We start from the raw sequence: 19,073 nt of genomic DNA on the forward strand, positions 1-19,073 counted from the left end.
AGGAGACTTCAACATCTGGTTCGAAAGAGTAAAAACCACAGCAAACTCCTTCAGCGCCCCACTGGAAACCCTACACTTCAAACAAATAGTAAACAGCCCTACCCACAGTGCTGGACACATCTTACACATCTTAGATGCAATATTCTGCAGAGACGGTCTCTCGACCACCAGCCCACCGGGACCAATCATATAGAGCGATCAAAATATGATCCCATTCACTGTAAAAATCCCAAACCGCATGTATGCCCACAAACGTAAAACTCCCTGCGACAAACAAAAGCAGCTGGAAGAGTCTTGACCTGGATACACTAATTGAACTACTGGAATCAACCAAACCAAACACCTCCCAGCTAAATAGTATGGCTTTGGACTCCGAGGAAGCGAAAAACACCTGGATCACAGACACCCTAGACCAATTAGCACCTGCAAAACTCTTCAAACCCACACCAAAAAAATTGCAGCAAGATGGTTTGCAGTGTAACTGAGGGAACTAAAAAAAAAAAAACACAAACTAGAACAATGGAGAAATCAGTGAATTTACAAATCAGCAGTGCTGCAAGCAAAAAAAAAGCACGCACACCACAAGAATCCAATTGGCAACAAACCCACAAGAAGATGTATTCAAAATCATTGAGGAAATTAAAAACCCAACCTCATGCAACAAATGTGTTGCACCATCAAAAGCACCAAAATATAATCCATAAGACGTACCCGATCTACACACACAGGTCTCTTATCCACCCTGAGATTCAAACAAAATAAAGCAGGTGGGTCCAGCTTCCCGGTCATTGCCGCTAAATACTGGAACACCCTGCCCCAGCACTAAGACAAGACCATCACACTCGTCTTTGCGTAGAAACCTCAAAACTTGGCTCTTTAGCCAAAACTCGACTTAACTAGTGTCAAAGAAGGGTTACTAAGATAAGTTTGGTAACCAAATCCATATGCAATGTAACCGACTTCGTAAACATACCTGCTCAGAAACCAGACTCCATGCAAACCATTGACTAAGACTGTAACGTAACCAACTTCTTACACAATGCTAATATGTGTAAGCTATGTAACCTATCTTTTAGGCATTTAAGCAAACTTTGACTAAGACTGTAATGTAAACAATTTCTTAAGAAATGTAACTGAAACCTCTGTAACCGATTTCATAAGCTTAAGCGCCTAGATGCCTAAGGGCTTGGTGCACTTTACAAATGCATTAAATAAAGAACAAAAATAGAACAGACCATTGATGCAAGCCGTTCTATCAAAAACGCACACCTTGAACCGCCAGAATCCGGCGCGCCACCAACCACCAAAACACTCAATTGCTTCGAATCCCAGTCCCTAGCTTCCTCTCCTCCCCGCTCTGGGGGTGGGAAATTGTCTGAATTTTCTTTCTGGGATACTGGTAGGATGAGTGCTGGGATATATCTGTTCTTTTACCCTTGCAATATCACGGGAGAGGTTTGTTGCAACCCCTGGGGAGGGAAGGCTTTTCAATTAGAGAATTAAACTGAGGTTGCCTGTCTCGGGGAGGAGAGGGTTTGCCGCATATTGTGAGGAATGGGTCAAGGAAGAGAAGGACACAGAGAAATGGGATAACTGGTAAGTATTCATGACATTTAAATGGTTCTATTTTTGGGCTGTATATCATTAACTACCCATGCATCATCATCATCTCTCTACTATAGCAATGAAGAGACCAAAACCATGAGCAGATATTTCACAATAACTATAAGATTTTAGGTTGAAAGATGAGTTTGTTTTAATCAGTACAAAAGCACCCCATTTTACATAAATCATGTGTCTTGCTCCATTGTTATTTGGAAAAGAAATGTACCTGAATGATAGAAAATCTGTCTCCAAGACTGACAGGCTGCTGAACAAGAGATATGCTTTCAGTGAGGCAAAGCGCAGGGTAACAAAACCAGTAGTAGAAACGGTACTTCTTCAAATCCTAGCAAAAAAAGAGAAGTAATATAAATGTGCATGCCACATAATTGAATGCAGCAAAGCTTAAATGAGCGCAATTAGCAAAACAGACCAATCAACAAATATTCAAACAAAGCACTTGACATTTTTCTAAAACAGCTATAAACAAAAACATTGAATTCTTATCATACATCCTGTGGTTATGTAGTGACAGGCTGGACTGCTGTGCCTAGGATTATTGACGCGGAGGTCATGGGAGAAATGTACAATCGCCACCATTACAGATGTGTGCAGAGAAGCGGTACAAACCATTAGTGAAACAGAATGGAAGAGAGCCATGGTGTAGTGTGCCCTCTCCATTACTAATGTTAAACTGGGAGATCCTGTCCAATTTCGATCGTTGTAAAGTGGGTTGCAACCCACATGTTAATATAGGGGGAGCACCCGTCACTTGCCAGTTCGTGCCTGATGATTAAACAGAATGAATGCCAAGATAACGACTCCGCGCGTCATTGAATCCTATTTTATTTACTGCTGCTTTGAAATACTCATGTTACCAGTCTCAATCTAACACATGGCCACAGATGAAATCCTCCTGAATACAAGAAATTGGCCAGACGAGAGGTATGTTTCCATGCCCCCAAAACTACATAGAGCAGTGTCTACTGAATTCTATGTCAAGACGGAGGCTCACATTATGCTTCTCTTTCTTTATTGAACATGTAAAGAAAAGCTCAGCAGCAAGATATTTTTGTGAACTTTACATACTAAACATAGCCATATCAAAGGTGACCCATATATAATATGCATATTTATGATGGAGGTATCATGCTGTGTCGAATATCATTGTGGCTTACTATATGTACTAGCTGCCATTCTGTAGCTTCCTTGTTCCTTTCCTCTTCCAATGCCAGCTGTTTCCTGCTGGCGTCGGAGACCGCTTCGGTTCATAAATCATTATTTGTGCTTTTTTCTATTCAGCGCATCAGGATCCGCTCAGCGGATCCCACAACATGTCTGTGCTCGCTTCCCCGATACACTGCAGCTTCAAACGGGTCTCGGGGAAGCCAGCGTAGCCTTCGTTTGCTCACGGAGTCGCTCGCAAGCCACCAGAGGGCGCTCTCGCTCTCTGGTCCGTTACTCGGCATTCCGGCACTCGCGTGAGCATTTCCGTGGAGATTCATAACGGTTAATGCGAACGCGAGCGCCGGAGCCTTTATCTTTTTTATCTTGCCTCATCACTTCAAAGAAGTATCTTAAAAAAAAAAAAAAAGAAAAAAGAGGGAGAGGAATTTTACATCTCTCATTTTGCTGTTGGGATTGTCTGATTCAACAGCACACAGAGAGGCTTAAAAAAAACAATTACATAAAAAGGATTATGATCCAGAAACACAGCTTGTCTGGGAGAATATACACTGCTCTACATCTTTCTGCTGGGCTAGAGAGAATGCATTCAGGAAGCCCAGAGGACAAAAAACAAAAAAACAAAAAAAAAAAGAGTGAAGGTTCTTCATTATAATCATGGCAGTGCACTGTTCCCCTCAATCAGATCAGGCTTGGTCTGAATGTGAGGAAGATACATGCTATATTGATGAAGTGGTGATGGAAAAAAGCCTTCATAAAAAAGGTACTTGGATCCACGGTTGAGAACAGCACTAAAAAGGCTGCGACAGGTATGCAACTGTCAATACAGCAGCGCCTGGATAATATGGAGGAGCGCATGCGAGATGCATCTCCGACAGGACGAAAGAGGACCCAAAAGAGGAAGCACCTTACACAAGGGGGATGTAGTCCGGCTTGTAAGAGGAAAAGCTCTATAACCCCCCCAACCCCCCCCAAGCCAATCAGAATCTGCCACTGCTGCCATATCGGATGCCTTCACCAGGCTGAAAAAAGCCTTTATGAATAGAAAGGTAACCCCTTCCCTTGATGGACCCTCTTACCCTGAGGAGGACAACAGGGGTACTAGACCCTCAAGCCCGGAGGGAGACGAACAGGGCATGGAAGACAATCAGAGTGCTACAATTCACTCACACTCTTCTTCAGATGAAGATACTCAAATCTTGGGTTCAAGACCCTCAAGCTCGGGGATTGTGGCAGCCCCGATCCCCAGGAAGCCTATCTGGGAGCAGCCTCCTGCAAAGGGGACGTTCGCGCCCGAAGACCTAATATATCCCAGATCCACTGACTGGGAGCCATCGTCTAGAACAACCGATTACATTTTCAACACGCTGCGCAAGCCGCTTGATAAGGAGGTCAGAGCGAGACTCCGGGCCGAATGCCCGTGTCCAGAAATTCCAGACAAAGTGGCTCTAACACCAGAACTAGACTACAGAATGATCACGTTTCTGGGCAAAAAATGTGAAAGACCCCAGGGAAGGCATCGGCCGGGCCTGGAAGTCCTGTCAGGATAAACTTCAAGATGTCACCGGCCCTCTTGCAAAGATCTTAGACCTGGTGGAAGCAGCGATCAGCTCAGCAGATCCTATTGACCCAGTGATTCTCTCGGGTTGGGCCCAGAGAGCCATCTGTCTACTCGGAAATGCCAGCTGTGCTATTTCCACTGAGCATCGAAAGGGCATCCTCTTTAAAATCGACGCTAAACTGGCAAACACGGAGTCAGATGCTGCTGCCCAAGGTTTACACTTTGGAGATCCTTTCATGAAGGAGATGACAAAGTTTGTTTGTACATTTACAGCATTGGACAAAGCCCAGGCCTCCATCAAGAGAGTCTTCACCTCAATACCACAGGGAACAACACAATTCCTGGCAGGAGCTGTTCGAAAAGATTTCATAATTGTATGTAATTTTCCCTCCATGTGGCAACCCCCAAAGTTTTTGCTGCTGTTTTACACCCTGATCTAGACATTGCCAGAGAAGCGCAGCCTTCCGCCGCACTCCTCTGGGCTTTCGCTCAATTCTTATGGGGAAAATGACATGCCCTTAAAACAGTCAGTACTGGGAGACTTTGTTTCCCTTAGTCCTTTCCTCATGTTGCAGCTTTTGTGCAACGTAAAACAAGAGTGCACTGTAACTTACTTTACCACGCTCTTGGGTCTCTAGTCATTCCAAAGGCCCTAGAAACTCTCGCTGGACTTATTATGAACTGTGCAAGTGTGTCACAGACAGGACTGGTGGCAGCTATCGTTTCTCTTGTGTTCTGAACCCATTTTGGCCAGGTTATCCGCTGTTACCGCATTTGGCACAAATAAGTGGCCTGGCTCCAAAATGGCCATGCCACGAGGTTCTTTGTCCTGTCCTTTGGCCATCTTGACCCTTCACCTTCCCCAGGTCGAGCCGAACCAGGTTAGTCCTTATTTGGCCATGTACTTTCCCGCGAAACCCAACGCTTTTGCGGGCTTCTGCATGCCGTGTGTGTGCCTCCAGGATGTGGGCTGGGATGTCTGTTCCAAATACACATCCTGGGTGCCAGAGAGTCTGGAGGGTCCTAAATGCCTGGGACCACCGTGGTCTGTGATAGGTCCACGTATGGTTTGAGTGTTTGTGAGCAGATCTCCCATTGGGTCCTCTCTGTTTTGGCGCAAAGGGAACTTTGGATAAGAGGAGGCTGAAAACACCACTACCATGTCGATCTCCGGAGTTCACACCGAACAAGGGATAAGGAGCCAAGTATCCTGCAACAAGAAGCTGAGTGGAGGAACCGCTGGTGACCTGCTGAAGGTTTGGCACCCTGAACTGCTGTCGTCCTGCGAGACCCCTCTGCATCTGATCGTCCTAGAAGGTCTGCGAAGGCGCTTCGACCCATTGCAATAGTGGGATCAACTATTCCCGGCACCTTCATCAAACCCTGCAAGTAAGCCTCTTCGGAAGTGTCCCTGGGCCAACCAGTGGGCTGACCAGCTTACGCAGGATGCTTTGCTCTGTCACTGCCGCCGTTTCGGGGAAGCCCTCGAAACTTGGTCTACTGCTTGCTCTGAATCCACGGCACCCTCACACTGAATTTCGTACACTTGGCATTCCCAGGTCTGAAGTGAGACGAGTGTGCCTAGACCAGAGTAAACGCGGTTGCTGTGTTGCCCTGCTACAGTAACAACCTGTACACGTCCGCTGCATTTGGGACACCCTCGACCCTGCATCCTGCTACACAGAATCTACACGGTGTCGAGACTTCCTGATCATCGCAGCTGAACCTGCCAGCAACGTGAACTGAACTGGAGAAGTCTGGGTCTGCCTGCGTCGGGGACCGGTGAGTAGTCCATAGCACAACCGGTGGCCCCTTGTGCAGGTACCCGTTTCTTTTCTACCGCTGTTGCGAAATAGCGACTCTATCCCCGCACCTTCACCCTGCCTCTGCCCACAAGTGGAGGCCTTGCTTGAGTAGCGAGGACGTGTTCTGCATCGCTTCATTTACCTTCCTGAACTGCCCGAGACCCTTGGAGACCATACTTTATCTATTGGCACCAGTGCGTGCAGGTACTTTTGAGCATAAGGCTCCTCTCTTCGTAGGGCTCGGACTTCCTCCTAGTTAGGTGTATTCCTGATGTCGAACAGGGTCTAATGATTACTTGCACTGCCCGTTTTCCTCCCCATCTAGGTGGTCTACATATTACTTGCTCATAACTCCTTAGACCCCTCGGTCTTGTATATATATTGTATTGATTGTGATGTGTTGGTTTACTTTAGTATTATTGTGATTCTTTGCTATGGTCGATGTTACAAAGGCCTTGTAATAAATGTGTCTATATTTTTAATATAACACCTGTCTGGAGTAATTTGTAAGTGTCCTTGCTTTGTGTGCTCATTGGGGTCTTTCAGTCACCCTCACCCCTCTTGAGACTTAGTCTTGACCGCCGCCATCGCTACCCTGATTGGTCTGGCTTGTCCAGAGGTTACCCTGTTCCAAGAAACTAGGCTGGCCTTCTGAACCTCTGCACCTCCAGGTCCGAGTTCAGAAATCCATCTTAACAGGAGGACTTGGAAGAGGGCGTTCCTGGAGGAGAGCCGCTAAGAACACAACCCTACAACAACCCTCAGGTCAGTCTGCCCGTAGCAGCACCAGCCCCGCAGACACCCATAGGGGGGAGACTTGCTCTTTTTTTGTGAGTGCTTGGGATACCTTATCTGGGGATGCCTGGCTCAGGGACGCAGCGCATGGTCTGCGCCTAGAGTTTTTCACGCAGCCCTTTCAGGCCAGTCGCCCCGTCCCCATAGTAATGTCCGAAATAGATCGGAGAGCATTAGACAGCGAAATACTCCGCTTATATCAGAAACGAGTGATCTGCCCCTGCTCGAGTCAGGGAGGTTTCTTCAGCCCACATTTTCCGGTGCGCAGAAAAGAGAAGGTGCGTCCTGTAATAAATCTAAGAGCACTCAACCATTTTATAATCTAGAGTCATTTCAAGATGAAGGGGATCCACATGCTCAGGGACATCTTGAGACCGGACGATTGGCTCATGCGCCTGGACCTAAAGGATGCCCATCTCGCAGTGCCCATTCATCAGGGACATGCGAGTTATCTGAGATTGTCTTGGGGGCACCGCGATTGGGAGTTCACGAGTTTACCCTTCGGGCTCTCTTCAGCACCCTGGGCGTTTACTAAGCTGCTCAGGCCAGTAGTGGTGCATTTAAGAGAACAGGGCGTCCGGCTTATAATCTACCTGGACGACATTTTCATGGTTCAATCTCAAGAGCTAGTACAAGAACACACCAAGCTAGCCATAGAGTTGCTGCACAGTCTCGGCTTTCTCATCAATTGGGAGAAGTCTGTTCTTTGCCCTTCCAGAAATCTAGAATTTCTAGGGTTCGTATTGGATACTCAAAATTTGCAGCTCCGTCTTCCAGCGGCAAAGATACACTCCACCAAGCGGGAGATTTGCAGACTCCTGCTAAGGGACCCGATTTCTCTTCGGGAGCTAGCGAGAGTGATAGGTCTTCTATCCTCTTCTATTCAAGCAATATTTCCCGGTCCCCTTCACTATCGAGAACTGCAGAGACTGAAAGGTCAACACTTAAGGCGCAGCCTCTCTTACTCTCAACGTCTGATACTGTCCTCTCAGGCCAGAGTAGAACTCAGTTGGTGGCTCACGCACATGGAAGCCTGGAACGGCAGGGCCATCTATGGTTCCACCCTGGATATCATCATCGAATCAGACGCCAGTCGCTCTGGTTGGGGAGCGAGATGTGGCTCGGTAGCCACGGGGGGGGGGGGACTTGGTCTCCCCAGGAACTAGACATGCATATAAATTGCCTGGAGCTCCTTGCTGGCTCTTTCGCAGTTCGCTCTTTTGCCAGAGACAGAGACAGAGAGAGTTGCTGTATCTTGCTGAAAATGCTGAAAATGGACAACCTATCCGCAGTAAGATACATCAATCATCTGGGTGGTACCAAATCACATCCACTGGCGGAACTAGTCAAAGACTTTTGGCATTTCTGCCTAGAACACCGGATCTCTGTCACAGCGGAATATCTTCCAGGTCTCAGGAACGTGATAGCGGACTGGCAATCCGGTCACTTCTCCGATTCCAGCGACTGGAGACTCAACAGGGACATTTTTCTCTGTCTTCAACAGATCTGTGGTCCAAGGATCTCTTTGACTCCCGTCTCAATACTCAGCTTCCTGTGTTTTACAGCTGGAGACCCGACCCAACAGCCTCAGCGACGGACGCATTCTTGTAGCATTGGACAGCGGTAATTCACTACGCATTTCCCCCCATTTGCCATGATAGCGAGGACCCTGGCGAAGGCCCGTCGGGAGCAATCGGAGCTAGTCCTCGCAGCCCCAGTCTGGACCTCTCAGACCTGGTATCCAGTTCTTCTGGAACTTTCTACGGATTTTCCAATCCTTCTACCCCGCTTTCCAGATCTCCTATTGAATCCGTTGGGACAACGTCACCCCATGCTCCTCACCGGGTCCCTGACTTTGGTGGCTTGGAGGATTTCAGGGCGAGATGGAGGACTCTGGGCATGTCCCTCAAGGCAGTTGATCTCATCGAGGAGAGCTGGGCCCCCGCTACCCTCAAGAGGTACTCCAATTCATGGGGCGCCTGGAGTGTCTGGTGTCAGGACAGGGGTTTTCACCCAGTTTCTGCACCTATAGAAGAAATTCTCAATTTCTTAGCCTCCTTGGTTGAGAGAGGCCTCGCGTAAAGGACAGTGAATGCCTATCATGGCAATTTCTGCAGGTCACGACCTAGTACAAGGGGCACCAGCTGGGGAACATCATCTTGTTTGCAGACTGCTTAAAAGGAGTCCGGCTAACAGTGCCGCCTCTGCCCCGTTACGACAGACGGTGGGACGTTAATAAAGTGCTCAATCTTTTTCTCTCGTGGCCACCTAACGAAGAGCTATCACGTATGGCTCTCTCCGGCAAGCTTCCTACTTTGCTTTGCTTAGTTTCTTGCAGGAGAGTTTTGGAAGTCCGAGCTCTAGACCTAGCGGGCATAACTTTTTTCCCCTGACGGTATTGTTTTTCACATACAAAGAAGAACTAAGTGCGACTCAATAGTGATTTCTTACCCCGCTTTTAGGGAACAGCCCAAGCTTTGCTTAGTAAAGTGTTTAAAGGCTTACGAAGAGGTGACAGCTCTCCTCAGGACCTCTCCTAACGGTCAGCTACTCAGCTATTCGCAGACCCCACAAAGCAGTTTTGACCCCTACCTTGGTGCGTTGGACCGTAGCACAGGCAGGGATAGACACTCTCCAATTCGGCGCTCATTCCCTCAGGGGAGCCATGGCCTCCAAAGCCTTTCAGGTTGGTGCCCGTTTAAAAGACATCTCAAAAATGGCGGATTGGGAAGGCGAGTCAATTTTTAAACAGTTCTACCTGAAGCCAGTAGAACAGATTGCCTTAAGTCTTAATTCTATTAAAGACACAGAGGCGAGCATTATCCCACCCAACGAGGGAAAAGAGCGACGCGTATCACGCTAAAGAATGATTTGGGGCATTGCAATAAATTGTTGTTAATTTGGGAAATCTATGCATAATTTTGCAATAATACAATGCTCTTTTCTCTCCCACCCCGCAAGGGGAAATAGGGTTGCCATACGCATGAAGTAATTATGGTTCTGTCTCTCTCTTTTCTCGACAGCGTCTGCAGACAAATCCGTCTGATCCGCAGCTCGACTCTTTTTCCAGTTGCCTACAGTTATGATTCTTCTGACCTTTTATGGACAGCCAAGTTTGCAGCCTCGAAAGAGGAAGTTACATCATGTTCAGGACTGTTTATGGGGATAGGTACTTACCCATTGGAGGACTGATGTCACATGTTGATGATCTGTGGATGACTCTTGGGAAGCCTCATGGGAAATGGAGTTTTGGCCATTGCTAGAGAATTTTAGGGACCTTTTGGTTGTTTTTTTATTGTATTTTGTTATATTTTTGGTGCACCTTTGATATGGATATATTTAGTATGTAAAGTGCACAAAAATATCTTGCTGCTGAGCTCTTCTTTACATGTTTAATAAAGAAAGAGAAGCATAATGCTCGCCTCCGTGTCTTTAATAGAATTAAGACTTTCTAGTAAGTTATTATGGAAAATCTTGATTACGCTCCATGGGGCCAGTACTATTCAGCTGAGAAAATTCTGCACTGCCATCCACCATTAGACCCACAGTCATTCGAAAGGCTCCCATGTGACACCTCTGCATCACCTTATCAAAGAAAAGGATTGGGGGAGGAGGGTCCTACTGGTGGCTACAGATGAACATGGAATTGAAAACACCATATATGATTGCCGCAAATGCTATGCCATTGATCCTGCTGCGAAATAGACATTTTGGTCCAGTAAACAACCAGAAGCCAAAAAACAAATATTGCACCATGGCTGTAGATTATTTAACTAAACAGAGTGAACTATATTCCGTTTGGAATATCACAACACCCGCCGTTACAAATACACTCAAGGACATCTACTAAAGAGAAGAAAAATGAAAACAATTGGTGACAGACAATGGTGTACTGCCGATATCAAGAGAAATTCAACTATTCTTGGTAGAACACAACATACAAAAAGGCAAAGCTGCATTACATCACCCCCTAGGTCAGAGCGCGATCTGATTTATTAAAATCAGTCTCCAACTAGCAGCATCATCCCTCAAAGAACCTCAAACTGCCAAGGAAGCAATTCGAGCACAGTAGCCTTCTTTTAAATACTAAGAGGAAGACGTGCACATTTCAATGTTTATATCCCTATGGCTTCCTCATTTCAGAACAGACTAATTATAATAGAGGATAAACTATGGAGAATCTAGAATAGACAAAATAAACTACTTTTATTACAACTAGCGCAAAACAACGCAATTTTCTGATATCGCTCAGCGAGATTGGGTAAAATGTAATCACAACAATGATTATAGCTTATCCAAGTGCAGCTCTATCAATGAAGTACTGAAAGAAGAGAAAGTGACATACTCACCAATCAATTTAGGGTGTGTAATATGGAAGGAGTGGCACTGTACAACCCTATGCCACTGTATTGCAGGACTAGAATGGTACTGAAACTACTAGAGAACAAAACACTTTCAAGAAGAACCCATCGAGGAATAAAACAAATTACTAGAACCCATCTGCACAGTATGCAATGACATGCGGTAAAAGCTCTGGACCTCTGCGTCGAGGATTAATGATGTGGAGGTGCATGGCGGAAACTTTGGTGCGCATTGAGAGCACGAAGCGAGCAGCGAGCAGAATCCCTAGGCTGCTCCAAGGACATTTCTGCTTTAAAGCATTATCCTTCAGACCCTAATATAGGTATTGCCATTATTGTTATTGCCATTAAAGAATGATTATATTTACTTCTGCTCCATTTGCCATTTTCCCATAGTAAGCAGCATTGCACAAGCAGTTTTGTAAAAATGTATCCCCTTAAAGTAATCTGCAGGGTTTGCCAATGGTAATTTACAGATATTACTACTGAATGAAAATTAGGATAAATCATAGGATGTCACTGGCAAGTAGCCTCAGGGCTCTTAGAGGTGAACACTAAGGGAAATGTGTAGTTATTCCGCAGGTAAGAAGTCTGCCAATATATAGAATGATTGAACAGACTGCATGCAATGAGCCTCTAGAGTTGATTCAGTATAATTTATGCACCAAACAAAATCGATGATATTATATCCGTATTCAGCAATAGCAGTAATTTGCTCTGGCACAAGCCTGAAATATTCTGAAATCAAACGTGGCCCAGGCAGAAATGCCGCCGGATTACAAGTGGCAGTGTTAGTCCCTATTCATGGACTCCATGAGGATTTTGGTTGCAGTGTTTCGCGGTAAGGTGGCAGAATTACCTCCAGCATTTTGCTGGAGCTTTTTCCTCCACCTTGCCTCCAAACCCATAGTTCGGTAATGCAGCCGTATTGCCGTGGTAACTCTGTTACAACTGCATTGCCACCGTTTTTGGCCACATCACCAAACTCTTAATGATGCCCATAGGCTTGTTTATCTGCAGGAAGAGGGGGCGTGTATCGGTTTTTGAAATGCCATGGTGACAGCTGCTCATTTGTAAACAAAAAACTGTTAAGTCAGACCCTTGCACACATGAACAAAATGGCGAGTAACGCTTCAGTGTGCTCCAGAGACGAGGGAAGTGAGGTTTGAGGCTGTCTGGCTCTGTTCAGTAACTAACAGACCTAGCTATGGAAGACGGGGCATCCAGAGCACTAGAGAGGGCTCCTGGAGCATGCCTGTGCTCCCTTATTGAAGGGAACGTTTCTGCTCCTGTTGTTTAACCATAGATTGTCTTCGATTTCCATGATCTGAATTGGAATAACGTTCCTCAGAAGTGGTTCCTTGGCATAGGAGCAACTCCCTTATCTTGACCCTTCCAAAAGGAGGTTGGCTAGTGTTAATGTATAGATCTTGGATCCATGGTGTCTTCCTGCCTGATGCTGTGGAAAGTCACCATTACTGCATCTGCATCCCCTTCACTTCCACCTCTAATGCAGGGCACATCCCTGCAACCTAAGTTCTCTTCCTGATGCACCTTTCCCCAATCCATCTCTCACTGCAGCCCAGGTCACTCAAAAGGCCTGACCCGGCTTCCTCCCACGACTCCACCCCATTCTCCGTCTCACCATGCCCTCAAAAGTATGCAAATCTAACCCCCCCCCAACCACCCCTGACCTTAGCACCATCCGCCTCATCTTTCCTGTCCCGCCATGGCCACTTCCTATTAGTGTATTGGCTATTTTCTAAAACCAGTTCTCATCACCTGTATCAGCTTGGAGAGTAAGGGGCTCATTCATATCAACAATAAATCAAGATTTCATATGGTTTCTATGGGTTAAGGGCAGTGTTCCAAGGCTTTGGCAAAACAGACTGTACATTCAAAACATAACCTTTACCAAAGATCTGAATTTAGTCAGATTGTGACCCTTCCATTTATCAATTACAAAAAGGCACATATAGAATCACTGTTATAATTGGAGGGTAGGGATTTCAAACGCAGTATAACGAAGATTAGCCAGGCTTACAGCGCAGGGGGTCTTGATTCTATTAAATACCTAGAGGCGAGCCTTATGCTTAAACTCTTGAATGCTAAATCTTCAGCGGACTTTCAAATGTTATGTCTTATTTATTTTGTATTTCTTTAAAACAGTAAACCAACAAAACGTCTAACATAAGGGACTACAAATCCCAATAAACCCACTGGGTTCCAGCAGTTTTGTCCTTTCAGAAAAAAACAATCCTGTTCCAGCAACACCCTTAGGTCACGTCCTGCTCAAGTGATCTGGCAAACCGACTAATCCAACAGACAACTCATGCGACCCTCGAAGCCAAGCACATCACAGCAAACGGCAACGCTCTTGGTTGGCCTCTCCTGCAAACAAGAAACTTACCAAAAGTAAGGCAGGGAATGCACAGCAGCACATCACAACAGCAGTACAAATCAAAATGTTCAGTCAACAAAACAATCCAAATAACAATCCCACCACCTGCGTATCCTGGGTGGGATAATGCTCCAGAGGACGGAATATGTGGTAGGAGGCGGCTTACGCAATTTCACCCCAGCCAGCAGCCCCATCCACTTTATCATGACCTGCCGAAATGGCAGATCTGTCCACCCCCATTTCCTGGAACCCTCGACCCTCTTGAGACAAATCTGCCAAGGAATTCAGAACCAGCACTAAAGGGGATGAAACGGGATGAATAATCTGCTGACTGCACCGGCCTTCCCATTTGGTCCATGCAGCCCCATAGCTCCTACGTGTGGACGGAGCCCAAGAGTCCCTGATACACTCAGCAGCGAATCCTGGCAAATCCCATCTTTGCCAGAAACTCTGCATGCCAACAGATGCAGACTCCCGTCTAATACCAGGGAATGCTCCTGACCCCCCAGGTTATGCAACAGGTCCTGCTGGAAGGAAATCATCCTCGGAAAATCCAAAGACTGTTCCATCAGATTGGGAAACCACGCCTGTGAGTCCCACAGCGGCACCACTATTACCATCTCCGCTCTATAGCTACGTACTTTCGCCAAGCGTCCATGCTAACATGATGAACGGAGGGAAGGTGTAATGGACTGCTCATGCCTAACTGCAGAAATGCGTCTGTCTTTTCCCCCCGTGTCCAGCCTCCAACTGAAGTATCTGGGCTCTCAACCTAGAGATGAAAAGCTCTATAGTCATCGTCCCGCAGACTTCCTGCAACCGCAAGAACACTGCTCTGCCTAACCTCCAATCTCTGGCGTCCGTCTTCCATGTTTGGTATGCTGTTAGGGAGAATTCTCATTTCTGTGTTAATTCCCTTCAACCTTAGAGACCCAGAGCTCTTTTGCTGGACTTTAGGACTTTTTAATTTTAACCATGGAGTGATACCTTTTTCTCACTCCTTCATGAGTTTTGACGTTATTTGGATTATGTGTTTCCTTTGTTTTTGGAGTCTGACAAACTCCATAGTCATCTACTTTTTGTATGGTGACACACAGCATCTTCAGTGCAGTGTCACAGAAAAATCCTTTAGATTTCTCATAAGGTTTAAATACCTTTTCTTGTGATAACTACTGTTCCCAAGAATAGTAAAGTGAAATTGGCTTTACTTACCTTTTCTCTTTGTAGGTCCAGTACACCCCATCTTATGTCGAGTGCTGGGGGGTTACTTAGTAGCCCCCTTTCTTACCTACTCATGTAAAAATTTTTATGTTAACCTCACTACTTTAAATGGCTGGTGGCAGTGGTTTCATTTTCCTACTATTGTGCTTTTCTACCACAGGCTGAATCCTCAGCTGCAGTATAGCACCCATGGGGTTGTCAAAATGACCCTGGTCGTCTTTTTTCACCATTTTCTGTTTGTGAGGTCTTTCTTGGGTTTTAATCAGCGCGCCAAGCCAGGTTGGAGTCCTTTATTTGTTTTGCCTTTGGTGGGCTTCAGTACTGAAACCCGCCTCTAGCTCCAGTATGTGTGGAAGGGCAGGAAGTGAGGGAGGTTCCCTGTCTAGCTGTCAGTGTTTGAGTGACAGCTAGGCTGTGCATGAATGGGAGAAACCTGAATAAAAGGCAAGGGTTTTGGGATTGAATACAGAGTCGACCACTGGGAAGAACAACCCAATGAAGAAATGGTGAACAAAGCGTGCTGCATCCTCCTGAACCTTTGAATTGCCTGGTGAAGCCCTGTTGCTGTGCTAAAACTCCTTTTTTTTTTTAAAACAATTTATTAATTTTGCAATAAACAGATAACAGAAGTGAAAGCAACAATGTCTCATATTATTCAGATAGAACCAAATGTACAGAATATTATAAGCATCATAAACAGGTCATAACAACAAATTGACTAACTGCCGTGAAACACAACAAATATACTGACAAGAATACACAAAAGACAACACAAAGGATAACACAAACGAAGAAAAAAAAAAGGGGGGAACCCCACCCACCTTACCATGAATACCATTACTATCAAAGCAAACCAACACTCGCATCAATCATAAAGGACCATAAACGACCCCATACCTTTGTGTAGTCCTCTTCCCTATCCTTATTGTGAAATGAAACCTTATCATATTGTGCCAGAATATGTAACTCTGTTAACCAATCCTCAACATTAGGCTTTTTTCTCGTTTTCCAAATCCTGAGTATTAGCTTAATCGCTATCATTATGGCCCTATCAATCCAGCAAGAACGTCTCTTAGCACGTCCACATCTATCTTTATGAGAAAGTAAAATTATATTTTTTACAGATCTTTGCAAAACAATACCAAAAATCAAATCAATCCTGTCAATTACTTCCTTCCAAAACGCCTGAACTCTCGGGCAATCCCACAGTAAATGCAATAAAGTACCTCCATCAACATCACAACACCAGCACCAATCAATTAACCAGAGCCCCGATTTAAACATCTTAACTGATGTCCAATACAACTTCCCAACAACTTTCTGCCGAATTAAACGCAAACCCATATCAGCTCCCAAATTCAAATTAACCTTCAGAATATCTCTCCAATCCACTTCAGAAATAACTTCCTGAACATCATCTGACCAAGTTTCTCTCAATCTAGACCATGCAAACTGGAGTTTCTCATCAATAGGCATGAATTGCATGTAAGTACTTACACCGTATTCTTGACCTTCTAATAACTTACTAATCTCCGGCTTCTTCCCAATAAAATCACCAGCTATATCCATTCTCATATTGATCATAGAAACTAAAGCCAAGTATCTATTCTTTTCATTCCGCCTCAAACTGTATTTACACTGTAATTCCTCAAAACTCAACAGCCGGTCTCCATCCATCATATCTGCTAGACTCGGGATACCTTTATTTGTCCAACTGATCCAATTCAAACATTTATTATCTATCTGCAATGCTTCATTATGCCATATAGAAGCATCAGGGCTGAAGCCATAACCCTGCCCATTGTCTCTAAGCCATGCTCCCATCACCTGTCTAGTTGCCACTATCGGGATAAACCTCAATCTCTTAGTTGGTAACTTACCCATACTATAAAGATTCCCTAGGTCAAACGGCGCACAAATGTCTCTTTCCATACGCAACCAAATCGGTTCTTTTGCATTCCGTTCTTTAAAGTAATCAGAGCTTTTTTAAAGTAAAAAGGCATTGTAATTTTTTTTTAATCAGGGGAACCAAATCCCCCATCCTCAACCTTTTGCATCAGTATGTACTTGAGGACACGAGGTCGTTTTCCAGGACCCCACAAAAAAGAATGAAAAAGTGTTTTTCAATTTTGACTAACTGTTTTTTTTATATAACAACAACGGGATGGATTGAATAACATAAGAGTTTAGGTAAGAGGACCACTTTGATCGCATTGATTTTTGCCCATGAATTCAATGTCAATCTATCCCACCCCTTAATCAATAATGATATATTCACGGTTCCCAAATCCAAATTAAACTGTAGCAGTTTATTCAATTCTCCAATAACATGTATTCCCAAATACTCGACACCCCCTGGCGACCACTTACAATTCCACAAGTGCAGAATATCACGATCACATTGGCTAGACAATGGAAAAATCTTAGTTTTTTCCCCAATTAACTATGTCCTGATAGTTCACCCACTTCCTGAAACATAGTTTTTATTACATCCCCACATACTTCAGGATTCGACAACATAAGAAGCATATCAGCAGCATATGATAAAACTTTAACTTCAACTTTTCCAACCACAATTCCTTTGATCATCTCGCATTATCTAATGTATGTAGCAAGTGGTTCTAACGCCAAATCAAACAAGAAAGGTGATAACAGACAGCCTTGTCGCGTGCCCTTCAGCAATGGAAATGATTTAGAAATTACCCCATTAACCAATACTTGAGCCCTAACATCCCTATGAATACACTCTACCATCTTCATGAATACTGGGCCAAATCTCATTTTCATTTATGTGTATTCCAGAAATTTCCAGTTAACCCTATCGAAGGCTTTTTCAGCATCAAAAAAACCAATAACCTTATTCGAGTCTCTTCCAAAATGTTCACCAATCACATTCAACACAGTTCTGATATTGTCATAACCATACCGCCTCGGAATGAAACCCACTTGAGACTCATCAATCAAATCTCCCATATATAACATTAACCTATTGGCCCAAATTTTAGTGAAAATTTTAAGATCCACATTCAACAACGAAATAGGTCTGTAATTTCCACACTTTGTATGATCTCTATTAGGTTTCGGGATCACAACTATCAATGCATCCTTCATTGATTCACACATCACTCCCGATGCTATAAATGCATTATAAAGCTCACACAAAATTGGTGCCAATTGAACAACACATTTTTTATAAAATTCCGAAACTATACCTTCAGGACCCGGTGATTTCCCTTCTTTCATTTGTGATATGGCAGTACTAACTTCTGCAACTTCAATTGCAGAGTCAAGTAAAGTTTGTTTTTCTAGAGCTAGTTTAGAGAGTGAAATTTTCTCAAAAAACACTCTTAAGCTATCGACAGTAGGATCACTTTCCTCCCTATACAAGGTCTCATAAAAACCCTTGAAATATTCACAGATGTCGTTATTTTTATGTAAAGTATTACCTTCAACAGTTTGAATAAAATAAACACAGGTATTAGTTACCAATCACTTAAGCTTATAAGCCAATAGTTGGCAATTCTTATCACCAAACTCCCAAAACCTCTGCTTCGAATAAAACATACTTTTACTTGCCAAATTTTGTAAATGAGTCCTCAATTCTGCCTCCAATTTTTTCAATTTAAGCTTGTTTTGACCTAAATCATCATTAGCACAAACCCTTTGCAAGTCTTTAACCTCTGCCTCTAAATTTCTAATTGTTTCCTGATTATTCTACTTTGCATGGGCAGTCCTACTTATCAGTTCTCCCCTTAATACTGCCATAAAACAATCCCAAACAGACTTGATACCAGCAAATCTATATTTTCTTCAAAGTAATGTCTAATAAATTCATCTAATCCCTCTGCAACCAGACTATTCTCTAATATGCTGGCTTGCATTCTCCATCTTCTTGTTTTGTTACCTACCTTATCCAGAAGTAATTGCAAGTCCAATAAAGCATGATCAGAAATACCCCTTTCCAATATATTTGTGATCACTGTCTGGCTACCAAAGTATCACTAATGTTAATGTTAATGTTAAAGGTCATTTGTACCGCGCACTATCACCACCGGAGTGTTCCCTTGGCGCTCTGGCGGCTCTGAAAGAAGGAGGGAGGGTGGGTTAGTGGGTGGAGGCTGGAAAAGTGCAAGATTGCAGTG

The 19,073-nt window shown here is 44.4% G+C and overlaps 1 protein-coding gene across 5 annotated transcripts in view; it reads right to left on the reverse strand.

The window, feature by feature from the left end:
- Nucleotides 1-19,073, reverse strand: part of ATG7 (autophagy related 7) — a 2,414,869-nt gene that overhangs the window by 2,095,961 nt on the left and 299,835 nt on the right. For all 5 annotated transcript variants that reach the window (XM_069643921.1, XM_069643925.1, XM_069643922.1 and 2 more), the window contains one exon: nt 1,832-1,948. In XM_069643921.1, coding sequence (XP_069500022.1) covers nt 1,832-1,948 — 117 coding nt within the window. The remainder of the gene's footprint in view (nt 1-1,831; nt 1,949-19,073) is intronic.

The sequence above is a fragment of the Ambystoma mexicanum genome, chromosome 2p (genome assembly GCF_040938575.1).
Source record: "Ambystoma mexicanum isolate Mex_15411 chromosome 2p, UKY_AmexF1_1, whole genome shotgun sequence".
Classification (NCBI taxonomy): Eukaryota; Metazoa; Chordata; class Amphibia; order Caudata; family Ambystomatidae; genus Ambystoma; species Ambystoma mexicanum.